The sequence below is a fragment of the Elephas maximus genome, chromosome 21 (genome assembly GCF_024166365.1).
Source record: "Elephas maximus indicus isolate mEleMax1 chromosome 21, mEleMax1 primary haplotype, whole genome shotgun sequence".
In the NCBI taxonomy this organism is placed as follows: Eukaryota; Metazoa; Chordata; class Mammalia; order Proboscidea; family Elephantidae; genus Elephas; species Elephas maximus.
Window position 1 is genome coordinate 41,830,572 of NC_064839.1, and position 16,621 is coordinate 41,847,192.

The 16,621-nt window shown below is 37.4% G+C and overlaps 1 protein-coding gene across 6 annotated transcripts in view; it reads left to right on the forward strand.

Annotated features, from left to right (window-relative positions):
* The first annotated feature begins 5,037 nt into the window (after nucleotides 1-5,037).
* CNTNAP4 (contactin associated protein family member 4) overlaps nucleotides 5,038-16,621 on the forward strand; it is a 385,387-nt gene continuing 373,803 nt past the window's right edge. For all 6 annotated transcript variants that reach the window (XM_049864933.1, XM_049864936.1, XM_049864939.1 and 3 more), the window contains exon 1: nucleotides 5,038-5,122. In XM_049864933.1, the coding sequence (XP_049720890.1) occupies nucleotides 5,038-5,122 (85 nt within the window). The remainder of the gene's footprint in view (nucleotides 5,123-16,621) is intronic.

Below are 16,621 nucleotides of genomic sequence, written 5' to 3' on the forward strand. Positions count from 1 at the left end.
ACAACATTGATCCTGTGCCTCCTGGGAGTGTTTACCTTATAGACTTTGCCTGGCATGGGGTGGGTGCTGTACTTATCCTCAGTGTACAGATGAGGAAACCAAGGATCAGGGTGCGATGATAAATGGTGGAGCTGGAGCAGAAACTCAGAAACTAAACCTGGGCTGCCAGACTCCAGGATGGTCTGCTGTTATGGATTTAATTGTGTTGCCAAAAAAGATACATTCAAGTCCTAACCCCCAGTACCTAAGAATGTGACTTTGTTTGGAAATAGAGTCTTTGAAGATATTATCAGTTAAGCTAACATGAGGTCATACTGGAATAGGGTGGATCCTAATCCAATATTATCGGTGTCCTTATATAAGATGAGTAGAGACATAGCAGCAGCCAGAAAATCAAATGATATATGGCACTGGGCAAATCTTAGGCAAAAGACCTCTTTAAAATCTTAAAATGCAAAGATGTTATTTTGATGACTAAGGTGCACCTGACCAAAGCGATGGTATTTTTCTTTATTGTGCTTTAAGTGAAAGTTTACCAATCAAGTCAGTCTCTCATACAAAAACTTGACATACACCTTGTTATGTACTCCTAGCTGTTCTCCTTGTAATGAGACAGCACCTCTCCACCCTGTATTCTCCGTGTCCATTCAGCCAGCTCCTGTCCCCCTCTGCCTTACCTCACCTCCAGATGAGAGCTGCCCACATAGTCTTATGTGTCTACTTGAGCCAAGAAGCTCACTTCTCACGAGTACCATTTTCTGTTTGATAGTCCAGTCCAATCCCTGTCTGAAGAGCTGGCTTCAGGAATGGTTCCAGGTCTGGGCTAACAGAAGGTATGGGGACCATGGCCTCTGGGATCCCTCTAGCCTCAGACCGTCAAGTCTGGTCTTTTTATGAGAATTTGAGGTCTGCATCCCACTGCTCTCCTGCTCCCTTGGGGGTTCTATGTTGTGTTCCCTGTCAGGGCAGTTATCAGTTGTAGCTGGGCACCATCTAGTTCTTCTGGTCTCAGGCTGATGTAGTCTCTGATTTATGTGACCCTTTCTGTCTCTTGGGCTCATATTTACCTCGTGTCTTTGGTCTTCTTCATTCTCCTTTGCTCCAGGTGGGTTGAAACCAATTGATGCATCTTAGATAGCCACTTGCTAGTTTTTAAGACCCTAGACACCCCTTACTAAAGTAGGATGCAGAATGTTTTCTTAATACATTTTGTTATGCCAGTTGACCTAGATTTCCCCTGAAACCATGGTCTCCAGACCCCCATCCCTGCTACTCTGGCCTTCAAAGTGTTTTGTTGTATTCAGGAAACTTCTTTGCTTTTGGTTTAGTCCAGTTGTGCTGACCTCTCTTGTATTGGGTATTGTCTTTCCCTTCACCTAAGATAGTTCTTGTCTACTATCTAATTAGTGAATACCCTTCTTCCCTCCCACCCTCCCTCCCCATTCTTGTAACCATCAAAGAATATTTTCTTCTGTGTTTAAACTATTTCCTGAGTTCTTATAATAGTGGTCTCATACAATATTTGTCCCTTTGCAACTGACCAATTTCACTCAGCACAGTGCCCTCCAGACTCCTCCATGCTATGAGATGTTTCACAGATTTGTCATTGTTCTCATTCACTGCGAAGCACTCCATTATGTGAATATACCATAATTTATTTATCCATTCATCCATTGATGGGCACCTTGGTTGCCTCCATCTTTTTGCCATTGTAAACAGTGCTGCAGTGAACACGGGTGCACATACATCTGTTCTTGTTAAGGTCTTGCTTCTCTAGGACACATTCCAAGGAGTGGGATTGTATGATGGTATTTTTAATCACCTCCTATGCATGTGAAATCTGAACAATGGAAAAGGAAGAGCAAAGAAGAATTGATGCATTTGAACTGTGGTGTTGGTGAAGAATATTGAATATACTGTGGGATCAATGTGTTATGGAATCAATGAAATACAGAGTTTTAATAAGAAAAAATTATTTTTGTTGTTGAAAATGCAGGAGAATATACACCAATTCAAGAGTTTCTACATGCGCAATTCAGTGACATTGATTACATTCTTCAAGTTGTGCCACCATTCTCACCCTCCTTTTCTGAGTTGTTTTTCCGCTATTAACATAAACTCATTGCCACCTAAGTTTCCTATCTAATTTTTGAGTTGCTGTTGTCAGTTTGATCCCGTATAGACGTATCTTAAAAGGGCGCAATGCTTAAGGCAGACATTCTTTACTAATTTAGCCAAACTATTGAAAACAACATTTCCAGGGAGCTCAAGGCCCTTCATTGGTGTGGAGTCATTAATGGTAACGGTCTTAGAGCTTTGCAGACCACGAGGCCAAGCCCAGCCCTGTCTATTACTCACTGTAGCACTTTGGATGTGAGGTTTAACTTCACTGAGGTCCTGTCTCTTCACCTGTTAAATAGGCACAATGATATTTTCCTCAAGGGATTGCTTTAAAAACTTAATTAGGTGACAGGTGGCATGTAGTATGTGTTCAATAAAATTTAATCCCCTTCAACAGTTTGTTGTTGTTGTCGAGTCAGTTCTGACTCATAGTGACCCTATATATAACAGAAGGAAACACTGCCCAGTCCTGCGCCGTCCTCATAATTGTTGTTATGCTTGAGCCCATAGTTGCAGCCACTATGTCAATCCATCTTCTTGAGGGTCTTCCTCTCTATTGCTGAACTCTCTACAGTACCAAGCATGATGTCCTTCTGCAGGACCTGGTCCCTCCTGATAACACATCCAGAGTACATGAGACTAAGTCTTGCCATCCTCCCTACTAAGGATCATTCTAGCTGTACTTCTTCCAAGATGGATTTGTTGGTTCTTCTGGAAGTCCATGTTACATTCAGTATTCTTCACCAACACCATAATTCAAAGGCATCAATTCTCCTTACTTAACATAAATTGTCAATTTATATCTGCTTTTGCTTAAACTGGAGCCCTGGTGGCACAAGGGTTAAGAGCTTGGCTACTAACCAAAAGGTTGGTTGTTCAAATCCACCAGCTGTTCCTTGGAAACCCTACAGGGCAGTTTTACTTTGTCCTGTAGGGTCGCTATCAGTCAGAATCGATGGCAACAGTTTGGTTTTGCTTTTGGTTTGCTTGACTTACGTTTGCAGATAACAAAATCAGGTATGTAGGTCTAGGAACACAGAGTAGGCACTCAAGCAATGTCCTTTTCAACCGCTGCTTTTTTCTAGGGTGTTAGTTTTCACTGCCATTGACAGGGGCCAGGGATGGGGAGGACTTCGATCTGAGGGGCAGTAAGACCTAGGAAAGAAAGCAGAAAAGCAAGAGTTCAGTTCTCAGCACTTTTATTTGTTAACTCTACGACCTCATCAAATCATTTAAATTCCCTGTTCTTCTTTTCTCATCTGTAAAATAGGAAAAGCAAAAATATCTATTCTGCTTTATTTGCAGGCAAGAGCTAAACAAATGTATTTAGCTCTTATGGTTATACAGGAGGATGCTTCCGTCATCTGCTCCCCGCCCCCCCCCCCCCGCCGTGCATTCCATAGCAAGGCTGCTGGTGCTAAAGGTTTCTTCCAATTTGTAATCACAAGGAGGTACTTGAGAACTCTAAGATTCCCACTTTTATGAAATCTAGCACATCATCAGTTAGAAATCTTGACATTTAGTTTAAAGAGATTATTTATCCTCTGTGAGACCATGTGATATACTTCCATTTATGTAATATTACCCCATCATTTAAATATTTTAATATTATATTTGAGAAACGGTACCATCCACGGATCAGCTGCATTAAAACAAACCCATTGCTGTTGAGTCAATTTCTTACGGAAGCTGACTGCCACATCTTTCTCCTGTGGAGCTGCTGGTGGGTCTGAACTGCCAACCTTTTGGTTAGCAGGCAAGCACTTAACTACTGCACCACCAGAGCTCCATAGCCATTAGTAGAGTGATTTTTCTGAAGTCACATTGATCTTCAGAATTTAAGCTTACTCCTTTCTTCACCAGACCATTTAAATTATGTCTCTGCATTGTTTAGGGTTGGTGTGAGTGTGTGTGTGTGTGGGGGGGGGGGGGGTGGTGTTCTCTTTCTTCGGTATTAACATTGTTTTTCATTTGGGGCCTTTTGGGGATTCTTATTAAGTAATTTGATTGTAGAACACTACAATGTGATGCATTTGTCCAAAGACACCCATCCTGTGCATTTAATTTGCAGAGTTATACTCCTGATGTACTAAAATAAGAAGTGTTAATTTCTTGCAGACTATTATCAAATGATTCTAAATATCTGCCAAACAGGAATGCCTGTTCCCATGTTAGGAATTTCCATAATAAAGCTCTGGCACCAGAGCTGAAGAGGATGGTTTTATATAAACAGAGAAAAACAACAGCAGTGAGTATTCTCCCTGAGGACAGTTTTAGCTACAGTTTACCAATGCTGCTTAGTTATTTCTGTCTTATTTTATGCTTTTGTTTTGAAACATAACGCAATTTTACCTGAATGCACCCCTGGATATTCAGGAATTAGCTAAGTATGTTGACTGAAAATGCAAGACCTCTGGAGAATTGGGAGGCGCCCATGCCTTGCCCCTTCCCCCACCCACTCCTCTAGCAGAGAGAAAGGGGTTAAGGATGATTGGAGGCTAGAGGAGAGGGGAGGGTGCCCCGAGGAGGCCCATGAGGCGAGGCGCTTCCCGCGCCTCCAGGTCTAGCTTTCATCACCGGTGGGAGCTCTGAGCGCTGCCTTGAATTTGAAAGGGGGGAGGGGGGTGAGGATGCTGCTGCCAGTTTCACAGACCGCTGCTGCGAGGAGTGGGCGTGGCCTCGGTGGTGTGGATGCTTGTTAGAAAAGATGCTGGGTGCTTTTCAGTGAGGAGTCAGAACAGTGTGTGTGTGTGTGTGTGAGTGAGAGAGAGAGAGGGAGAGAGAGGGACAGAGGGAGAGACATAGTGACAGAGAGACAGGTGCTGAAGAGCCGGACAGAGCTGGGAGAGAGTCTGAGAGCAGGACTGGAGCGAGGAGAGCCACTCAGAATCTTTTTGGAGTCCAACGAATGTGAACATGGGGTCTGTCACGGGAGTGGTCCTCAAGATGCTACTTCTGTTATCTACTCAAAATTGGAGCACGGTCCTGGCTGGGAATTCCTGTAAGTATACAGCAAATGATTTAAAACTCTAGGGGGGCTCTCTGCAAAACTTTGATCCTGTTGTTTTAATGATTATTATTTGCAACTGGACTTGCTGCAGAGCACATAGCTGTAAATGAAGCACCGTTTAACAATCCAGAAAATATGACTGAGTTAACACTTATCTTTCCTCTTGGTCTGGTCAAAATATAGCAAAGTATCATTTCCCTTTTTGCATATTAGCAGAATTCCATCCTCTTTTCTTTGAATATTCATTCAGAAAGCTCAAGTTCTAGTAAAACACTGAATTAGCATCTTAACCAGGGAGGAGCCTGCGAATGTCTTCATTTCTTCCTTTTTTAAGATGACTGAATTGTAGTGGAATTATGTCTAACAGGAGAACAATGGGCAGACTTTACATTGTGCTATATTATATATTAGCTCAGATTTTTGAAGTTTGCAATTTGGCAGACTAGTAGCTGGCTACATCTTTAAGATGAAGACGCCAGGCTAATCACCGAAATGTACTGCAGAATTCAGGAGCAGAACTGGTAGAAGCGAACTCAGTATTAAGAACCATGGCCTCACTGTTAAGAGAAGAAGGCTTGAGCACTCCTGAAAGAGGGGGCCTGATCCTACATTTTGTTGAAAGGGAAACAAACATTCAGGTAATTTTGCAAAAGTAGTCTTCTTTCGTGGCTGAATTTTAAACTTTATAAAATTGTCATTGAACGTTCTGATTCTGAGTCTAGTTGATTCCGTAAATATTTATTCAAGCCTTACTTCTCATTTAAGGATCATCCAAAATAATTGAGCAGAAAGTTCTTCATCCACTTTTTATTAGAGATAGAAAAAGTTTTATTTAGATTAAAATCTCTAAAAAGGAGAATTTTCCCTTGATGAGTGGTTAACAAGCTCTGTATATGCAACTTTTTATCTCTTCGGTTTTAAAGGAAAAGCTCATTTGTTCTTCGAGAAAGAACAGGTAGGCCTGTTTAGGAATTTATGTCGCTGCTTTATAACCAGGTTTTCACTTGAGAGGCGCAAATAAACGTGCACCCAGCACTTGAGGGGCACAAATAAACCAGAGCCTGAGTATAGTCACTTGCCTATACTCAGGCTCTGATGTGGGAAAAACATTACAAATGAACTAACCTTTGTCAATCAGAGTCCATTCACACTGCAGGGCTACTGTGGAAAGAAGAGAATTTCCCTCCAGATGCTGCACTGTGTTTCAGATTAAATTTTAATTCGGGTGTATGCGCATCCCATGAGTCAATAAGATTTGCATATTTTCACCTAGTGGAAATCATGGAACCCTCCAATGGTAGCATTTGTTTGCAATGAACAACTACTACCACCACCACCACCACCACCACCACCAACCAACACACACACACACACACTAAGTTTTGTAGAAAAGCCAGAATAAAGTAATTCATCATCCAACTACTGAAGTTCAACAAAAAAGGAAGGCACTAGAGGTCACTCTTACAATATAAAGTACATCACTTCAAGCATCCTGCCCTAGGAACAGCAGAGCGAAGTCTCGCCCAGATGCAGTCTTGTCTTTGCAATGCGCTGCCTGCAGTTGAGTTTATAATGATATGATTAGTTGGTCTAATAATGGTTTATTTTGTGTTCTTGAAGTTCGACAATAGGCATACAATGCAGATAGTCAGTAAATCCATGTCATTTGTCATGTATCTCTAGTAAAGCTGCTGAGAGGAATTGAGAAAGGCACAATATTCATGTCTGCTTAGCTCTGACTGACATCTGAAATTCCAGTCCTCTTTCTGTATTCCTTGAGCCTTGATTTGTTCAGAAAGCAAGTTTAGTGCTCTTCCAAATGCTTAATAAACTTAAAGAATCTATAGAATTTTAAGCTATTAGGAATATTTATATATTAGAGTTCTTGTTTATCTATGTTAGGAGTTGATTGTTCCTAAAGTGTCAAAAAGTCATTTAAATGACCTTATATAAAGTTGCATTAGTAATTTCTTGTTAATATCACTTTGACAGTATAATTATCATCTGTAGATACAATAGAAAAAATTTCTCCCAATTTTCATTTTATTCCTTGTTATTTGGGGAGTATTTTCTTCTTGAAGTAAACAAGGTCTAAAAGTATGGCATCTCTTATTACCAAGTCATGGTAGAGAGTGCTCCTTATGTTTTATCCTTTTAAGAAGAACAAGTATATATATTTGCCAGCGAAGTTGGCCCTTACTGCATGGAAAAGAAACCAGCAGCATACCAAAAACCCATTGCCATTGAGTCAATTCCGACTCATAGCGATCCTATTGGATAGAGTAGAACTGCCCCATAAGGTTTCCAGGGAGTGCCTGGTGGATTTGAACTGCTGACCTTTTGGTTAGCAGCCAGACTCTTAACCACTATCTTAAAGTATTATAATAACTGCAGTAATTCTGCTGGACAAGACATATTAACAAAAAAATTAATCCTAAGCACCAATATTAAAGTCAGGGAGAACTGAATATAAATACAGAAAATTAAAAGTCTCTCTCAGATGTATACAAAGACCTTCTTCCTTCATTTACAACTGATTCACCAGGAGCAAATCTGTTCATCCACTGAGTCAGCCAGTGCTGTCAATGTGAAAGCTGTCATGGGACAGAATTCTGTAAACCCAGGACAGCTCAGGGAGTAGATGGACTTTAATTTCAATGTCAGTTGACCCAATTAATCAACAGAGATTTTTTACATTACAAGATTCTGTATCTATCTGTGTGTCTGTATGTCTACACATACATGTATATTCTATGTATATGTGCATGTAAATATATATAAGCTGCTAGACTCATGTGCTTGCTCATTTTTGGTGGCCCTGCCTACTCCTCCTCTGCCTAAAGATTAAGTTTGTTGAATGGACCACATTCTTTGCCTACTAGTACCCTATCTGACATTTCAAAAGCAATGAACAAACTCCAGGTCCTTCCTCTTTGTTCTGGCCGAGGCGAGTTTGTTATTATATCAAAGTGTCCTTTTGATGAAAGTTTGTAGACTGATCCTCATAGAAGGGCTTGCTTTTTGAGAAGTGCATAGGCTGTTGTTGATTTCTTCACTTGCTGTTGAGAGACATGCACCAAGAAGGTGGGACCTCTCTTTATTTTCTAATTACTCCTATGAATCCATAGTTTCTTTCTGAACTTTAAGATGTTGTTGAGGAAGCAGCCAGCTCTCCAAAAAGGAAGGAACAGGTATAAATAGTAAGGTGGACAAGAGTTTTGCCTTTATTTTTACTCCTGCAGACCATGTGATGGAAACTATGGCCTAAAATATGCTGAACCGTACTCTGAGAATAATTAATGCTCACCAAATAGCTCATGAGTGACGTAATTAGAAGCTAACTTCTGGTGCACTCTTCTATTTGAGAGAAAGCATAACCTGGTATTTACCCTGAAAAAAAAACCACTGAAGAATTTGTTAAAATCAGCAATAGATGAAGGTGATTACCTGAGCCTCTTATGGGCTCTGGGATGCAACCCAAATGCAGCTGGACTGATTTCAGATTGTTAAAGCTCAGTCTTGTAATTCTTTATAGAAGTTTCCTTGTTTATGCAACCTCCCCAGAATTTCCTTTCCATAGCAAAAAATAACGACAATACAAGGTACTGATAAAATATGATGAGATAATGCAATGCGTGAATGGTTGACCTTTATATATAAAGATGAGCACGCACTTTGATTTGTTTTTCTAATAGTAATGCTGATTTGTTTTCATCCATCTGGTACATTCTCCATAACGTAACATACTCCCTGTTATTTCCAAATCATTTCTGACAAGGGCTTCTCTCAGCTCTGGAGATAATACAGCTCGTAGGCCAATATGGAGATCAAACACCTGACTTTCACATAATGCCTAGTGCTTACTCTAAGTAATAAACATTACTAGTGTCTTCTAAAATTAATTTCAGAATTTGTATCATATGTGAACAGTTTCTTCACTGGAGCCAATCTGTGTATTTCGACTGAATTGCTTTACCCCTTCAATGAAAACAGATCAACAGACTTGCATAACAAATCGTAATATAATGTAATATTTAGTTAAGTTTTGGCAAACTGTAGGCCCATGGGCCAGATCCGGCCCACCACCTATTTTTGTACAGCCCATAAGCTAAGAATGGTATTTGCACTTTTTAAAGTTTGAAAAAAATTAAAAGAATTCTTCATGACACATAAGAACTATGTGAATTTCAAATTTTAGTGTTATCCATTCTTCTCATTAGTAGAACCGTATGACAAAAATTTGTATTTTGTTATTATATTTTGAATTTTAGCAATAAAAATTTGAGGAAATTGTTTTTCCTCTTGTTATATATGTACCTACATAATACAGTATTCCTGATATTAGCTAAGTATTTACTCTCTGGCTCTTTGCAGAAAAAGTTTGTCGGCCTCTGATTTAAATAATAAACATATGATATAATGATGAGGCATTGCGATAGTGTATAAATTATTTTTTACGGTAAAATTTAGTCTTACTTACTTGGCACATAAATACATACTTGTAGAGTTGGGGTACTGAAAGATAGTGCTCCTGTTGCCAGGGACTACAACCGAAGAAACTTTAACGTTAGTATCTTTGTCACATGTTTCTTCTTAAGGCTTTGCTATTCCGAAATCTTGCAGTTTGAGTGGGCATGGATATTTGTAAAGTTTCTCAGCAGTTTTGGTTGCTATAGGGGTACATTCAGTCTCAAGTATTACTATAAGAAATCCAATAAAGTGAACAAGTAATTGTATCTTAGATATTTTGAATAAAAATTCTGCTCCTCTTTTATACTTTCATGACTGTAAAATAATCCACTCTGCACCAATCAGAAACTTGTATTTGGAATCAGGGATTGTGTGAGGGAAATAATCTTATAAAAGTGTTCCTGCCTCTATGACTGACTTTTAAAGCAGCAGCTTCCAAAAAATTCTGAAATCAGCAAACTTTCTAGAATAAATTGAAAAGCAGATTTTCATTTAAACACAGTCCACTGAGATTTCATAATAATTAAGTGCCTTTCGCTTACTCCTGCCAGTACAGTTAATTTTTATATAAGCGCCTGTCCATCTGGAATTACATTTACTTTTCATTTCTAAGGTCTAATCACTGATCTTATTTTATTTACATTATACTATTTATGATAGTTTTTTTTTTTAAACTTGTAAGTTAAAAATATGATGGGGGATAATATTTTTAAAATTATTTACATGGTAGTATTTCTTTTCAAAATGGTCATATGTTAAAATATTTTACTTTTCACAGTACTGTTTTTAATGGCTAAGCTCTAATGAAGATTTCTAAGTCTTGTCAAAAGATCAATTTCCAAATCAATGACAACCTAGGGCATTCTCATAGAGCTTACTGAAATGGGACTTTTTCTGGGTGCCTGAGCAAGAATTGTGATAGGGTTCATGAATATATCATTAGCGATAATGATGTTGGCATTGCATGACTTAGATGTTTTTTAAAATAGATTATCAGTCTTGCTTTACAAATACAAATTTTCTCAATTCAATACTATGTTTAGAATTTGAATGTCCTTTACCTAAGATTAAACAATATTGAAGCCTTAATATTGTCAACCAATGACTCGTATGACCTTTTAAAGGGTCCAATTAATCATAAATTATCTTAAGAATTTTTTTTTAGTATCCTTTTTAAAGTCTTTTCCTTTCTTAGTGATTGAGAAAACCCTGGTGGCATAGTGGTTAAGAGCTACATATGCTAACCAAAAGGTCGGCAGTTTGAATCTACCAGGTGCTCCTTGGAAACCCTATGAGGCAGTTCTACTCTGTCCTATAGGGTTGCTATGAGTCAGAATCGACTCAACAGCAATGGGTTTTTTTTTTTCCTTCAGTGATTGAAAGTTTACAGAATGGCCCAGCCTTGAAAACAGGAGGAAGAATAACAAACAAAAATCTATGTAACATTGTCACACAAATCCTAGATATGCATATTCGAATTGATAGGTAAATATTCCTGAAGAAATATTAAAATCTGCATACTTTGATCTGATTTTTCAATGACTTAGTGTTTCAACCATTGCTTAGCTTAAAAAAGTTTTGTTCATTTTTATTGATTCAGAAGTTTTGGTTGGCTCAAATAGCTTGTTTAATCTTTGTCCAGAGCCATTGCAGTTTTTCAAATTAACTACTATGATAGGCAAGGGTGAACCCATCATAGAATATGTGCCTAAAATAGATGTTTCAGGAATAAACCACAATCATGTGGTGAAGTGGGCTATCGCGTTGTGTGGTGGTGGTAGTGAGGGGTGGTGAATTCCCACAGAATATATAGATAATTGTTTTAATGAGTATTTCAGTTTGGAGTTTTTAGAAATACCCTTTAACAAATAGATCTCCAAAAACAGGTCCTGAGTTGTGACATCAAACACTAAGTTCAGTTTGATTTTGGTTACTTTACAAAGAAAAATAATAAAAAAAATAATTTCCCCAAATTTAAATGGAGACAGAAATTATTGAGCTTTACTGGACACTGTGACTCTCACTGGAAGTCCTTAAAGGAAGAGCGAACCCATCAAAAAGCTTCAAGTAGCTGAACGAATTTATATGGAATAATTTGTCCTTAAGGTCAGCATCGTTAAGTTGAATATGTTGAGGTTTAAAAATTCTTGAGAAATACAAAATAGTTTATTCACAACCCTAAGTTAAAATAAATTGCATTTCTAAATAATAAAAGTGTCATTGACCATTGGATTGTCTTCTTAATCATATTTTTGGGGAAACTCTGAGATTTCAATATTTAGACTTTTTTGGTAAGTTCTATGGTTGTAATACCTGATTGCTTCAATTATGTAGGTATGTATGTATATGTCTGTATTTATTTCTTTGACTTCTGAATCTGGCTTTACTTTCTTTTATCTATGATTTTAGACCTTCCAAAGAATCAGTCACCCCGGGGGCCTGGTTGGTCTGTTTTGGTAAAGACCAAATCTGATAAGCTATTGAACAAGTAAACATGTACTTGTTTCTCAATTGTTTGGATTATAAAGTTTTTTGCCAAAATGTCTTTTGTCAAAATATTTACATATTATGGTACCTAAAACTACAGTCTTGGGTAATGATATATATGCAATATATATATGCAAATTATCATTACAGCTTAGGTTCGGCCACGGGAAATTGATATTCTGAAGAGTAAGAATATGTGCTTGGTTTGGTATTTTTTTCTTCCAATGAATTTTTGTCATGGTTCATGGCAAAGTGGTACTCTGGTAATAAAATTGGAGAAGTAGCATAACAGGAGGTAAAAACGAGCCTGTTTATGTTACAGTTAATGAGTCATTCCAATGTAATAATTGGAAAAGTGAGTGAAGCCTGAAAACATTTGACACTTTAAGTAGTTTAGAACGCGTAACTATAAAATTTTTAATGCCTGAAATATTTATTAGAGCAGTGATGAAATTTACCTCTAAGGTTTTTGAATCACAATGGAAAAAGAAAAAAAAAAACATAACAAAAAAACGGCATGCTATGTATCAGTTGGCCTATAGCTCTAATTACCTTTTTTTTTTTTTTTTTTATTAAGTACCTCTCATTACTGGCAGTGCTCTGGAGTGAGATAGCATGTGCTTCTAAATTGTTAAGGACGTATTTGTTTCTGTAACCATTTTTTTCCACTGACAATTATGGCGCTTACAGCTGGGTCGAAACAGCATGCAGTGTATAAATTCACCTGCCTTCCTAAATTACATTCATTATATAGTTTTTAGACAAACTATAACCTGTAATTCCATTACTTGACTTGCTCTGCATTTATTACTACAGAGAGGTTTTTTTTTTTTTTTTCTCCCTTTGAATAAGGGCACTGATTAACTGTCCTAGGAATTTTGTTGTAAGCCTTGGGGAGTTAGTAGTTGGCCTGGATGATCTTGAACAGACAGCTGAATCCTCTGGCACACAAATGAGATCCCCACACACTCCTGTCAATATAAAATAATTAACTTTACTACTCCAGAGTGAACAGAGGGATTACTTAGAAAATCTGAGCAAGTTAAATTTCTGTCTGGGTTAATAGATTTGGTCCAAAAGATTATATGTATATTCAGATTACAGCCAAGAGAACTCTGTGGAACAGCTCTACACTATAACAACTGATGCTGCCTTGAGTTGGAATCGGCTCATCAGCAATGAGTTTTTGGTTTTGGGGATGAATAATAAGATTGTTTCTTACTTGTCACCCATACAAGAATAGTCTTTGGTGTTTCGTTTTATATTCTTTTTGGTGTAACTATGACCGCTATTTAATTTCAAAATATTTTCCTTGCCCCGAACACAAACTCTATACCCACTAATCAAAAACTCCCCATTTCTCTCTTCTCCCAGTCCCTGGTTGCTATTAATCTACTTCTGTCTCTATGCGTTTGCGTCGCCTATATGTTTCATATATGGTGTCACACAGTATTTGTCCTTGTTATATGTCGAGAGTTTCTATTTTTTCATGAGTTGATTTAAATAATTTGTGTGTGTCTAGGAATTTGTCCATTTTATCTGTTGTTGTTGTTAGGTACAATCTAGTCAATTCCGACTCATAGCGACCCCATGTAGAACTGCCCCGTACGGTTTTCTAGATTGTAATCTTTACAGCAGCAGATCACCAGATCTTTCTCCCTCAGAGCTGCCCTGTGGGTTCAAACTGCCAACCTCTCGGGTAGCCACTGGGCACTTAACCGTTGGGCTGCCAGGGCTCTTCCATTTCATCTACATTATCTAACTTGTTGCTGTGCAGTTGTTCATGGTATTCTCTTATAATCCTTTTTATTTTAGTAGTAACATTCCCAGATTCATTTCTGTTTTTAGTTTATTTTTCTTTGTCAGTCTAGCTAAAGGTTTGTCAGTTTTATTGATCTTTGCAGAGAACCCACTTTTGGTTCCGTTGTTTTTCTATACTTTATTTATCTCTGCTGTAATCTCTATTATTTCCCTCCTCTGATTGCTTTGTGCTTAGTTTGCTCTTCCTTTTCTAGTTCCTTAAGGTGTAAAGTTAGGTTATTGATTTGAGATCACTCTTTTTTTAACGTAGGCATTTACCATGATAAATTTCCCTCTGAGCAGCACTTTTCACTGCACCCCATACATTTTGGCATGTTGTACTTTCATTTGCACACATCTCAAGTCTTTTTAGTTTCCCTTGTGATTTCTTCTTTGATATATTGGTTGTATAATAGCATTTTGTTTAATTTCTACATTTTTTGTGAATTTTCCAGCTTTCGTTATTGATTTCTAGTTTCATCCCACTGTGGTCAGAGAAAATACTGTGTATGATTTCAGTCTTTTAAAATTTATTGAGACTTATTTTGTGACCTAGCATATGGTCTATCCTGGAAAATGGTATACGTGCACTGGAAAAGAATGTATTGTATTGTTGTTGGGTAAAGTGTTCTATAAATGTCTTTTAGGTCTAGTTGGTTTATAGTGTTGTTCACATTCTCTGTTTCCTTGTTGATCTTCTGCTTAGATGGTCTATCAGTTTTAAAAATTTTATATTGAAGTTTCCAACTATTATTTTAGAATCATCTATTTCTCTCTTCAATTCTGTCAATATTTGCTTATATGTTTTAGATTTGTTGTTAGGTGCATATATATTTATAATTGCTGTATCTCCCTCATGAATTGACCCTTTATCATTATATAATGTCTTCTTTGTCTCTTGTAAAAGTTTTTGCCTTAATAAAGTCTGCTTTGTCTGGTATTACTATAGCCACCTAGCTCTCTTTTGCCAACTATTTGTATGGAATGTTTTTTCCACCTGTTCACTTTCAACATATTTGTGTGTTTGGCACTAAGATGTGTCTCTTGTGGGTCATTAAAAATTTTTTTTTAATACATCCTATGCATCTCTGCCTTTTGATAGGAAGCTTGAATTCATTTACATTTAAAGCAGTTGCCAATAAAGAAGGATGTACTCCTGTCATTTTTTGTTTGTGTGTGTGTGTCTTATACCTTTTTTGTCCCTCATTTCCTCAAATACTGCCTTCATTTGTATTTAGTTGATTTGTTGTAGTGAATCATTTTGTCTCTATCCTTGCTTCCTTTTGTGAATTTTTTTAGATACTTTCTTTGTGGTTACTGTGAGGATTACGTTTAACCTCCTAAATGTATAATAGTCTAATTTGAATTGATATCAACAACTTCAGTAGTATACAAAAAATCTGTTCCTATACAGCTCCATCCAGTACCCCACTTTATGTTGTTATTGTCACATATTACTTCTTTATACATAGTGTACCCAATAATATAATTATTTTAATGCATTTCTCTTTTAACTTACACAAGCTACAACAACTAGAATTATAAACTGAAAGTACAATAAAACTGGCCTTTATATTTTCCCATGCATAAGATCTTTATTTCTTCCTACAGCTTTGAGTTTCATTTCAACTGGAAGGGTTCCGTTTAACATTTCTTATATATAGGGAAAATCTGTGGTAATGAGCTCCTTCAGTTTTTATTTGTCTGGGCATGTCTTAATTTAGCCCTCATATATGAAGGACTGGATGTAGAATTCTTGGTGACAGTCTCCCCCTCCCCGCTTCAGCAGTTAAAAATGTCATCCGATTCCTATCTGGCTTTCATGGTTTCTCATGAGGAATTGGCTGTTAATCTTATTGAGGGTTCCTTGTATGTGACAATTCACTTCTGTCTTGTTGCTTTCAAGATTCTGTTTTTGGTTTTCAACAATTTGATTATAAAATGCCTTAGTGTGGATCTCTTTGAGTATATACCATTGGAATTAGTTAAGCTTTTTGGATGTCTTCTTAGATTCATGTCTTTCATCAATTTAGAAAGTTTTCAGCTGTTATTTCTTCAAATATTCTTTCTGCCCTTTTGTTTCTCTCCTTGTCCTGAGACTCCCATAAGTGTATGTTGGTCCACTTGACAATGTCCCACATGTGCCTTAGGATCTATTCAGTTTTCTTCATTCTTTTAGCTCCACAGACTCAAAAATTTCAATGGGCTATGTTTATGTTTATTGATTGTTTCTTCTTCCAGCTCAGATTTACTGTTGAACCCCCAGTGAAATTCTCATTTCAGTTATTCTGTGTCTTCAGCTCCAGTATTTCTGTTTGATCCTTTTTTCTAATTTCTAACTCTTTATTAATATTCTCATTTTGTTCATGCATCAATTTCCTGATATCCTTTAATTCTTTTTCCATGTTTCCTTTATCTCAAAGAAATGTGGGATTCCACAGATTAAGACTACTGCCAAGCTAGGGAGGGGATAGGGCACACCGTATGTAAAACCAAAGCTTTTCTACCAAAAACCAAAGCTTTTCTACCATTGTGAAGTCACTTTTTTTTTACTCAGCATACACTTAGTTGCTATAAACCTTTGACTGGTTTCCATCATTCTGACAAAGTTCATTTTTTCAGTTCCTGCTTGTTTTTTGGTGTCTTTTTGGGGAAGGGTGGAACTGCTTATGCTGCCAGCTCAGTGACATCATTTTCTCCAGAGTGGTTTTAAAACAGTATGTGGGATTAAGA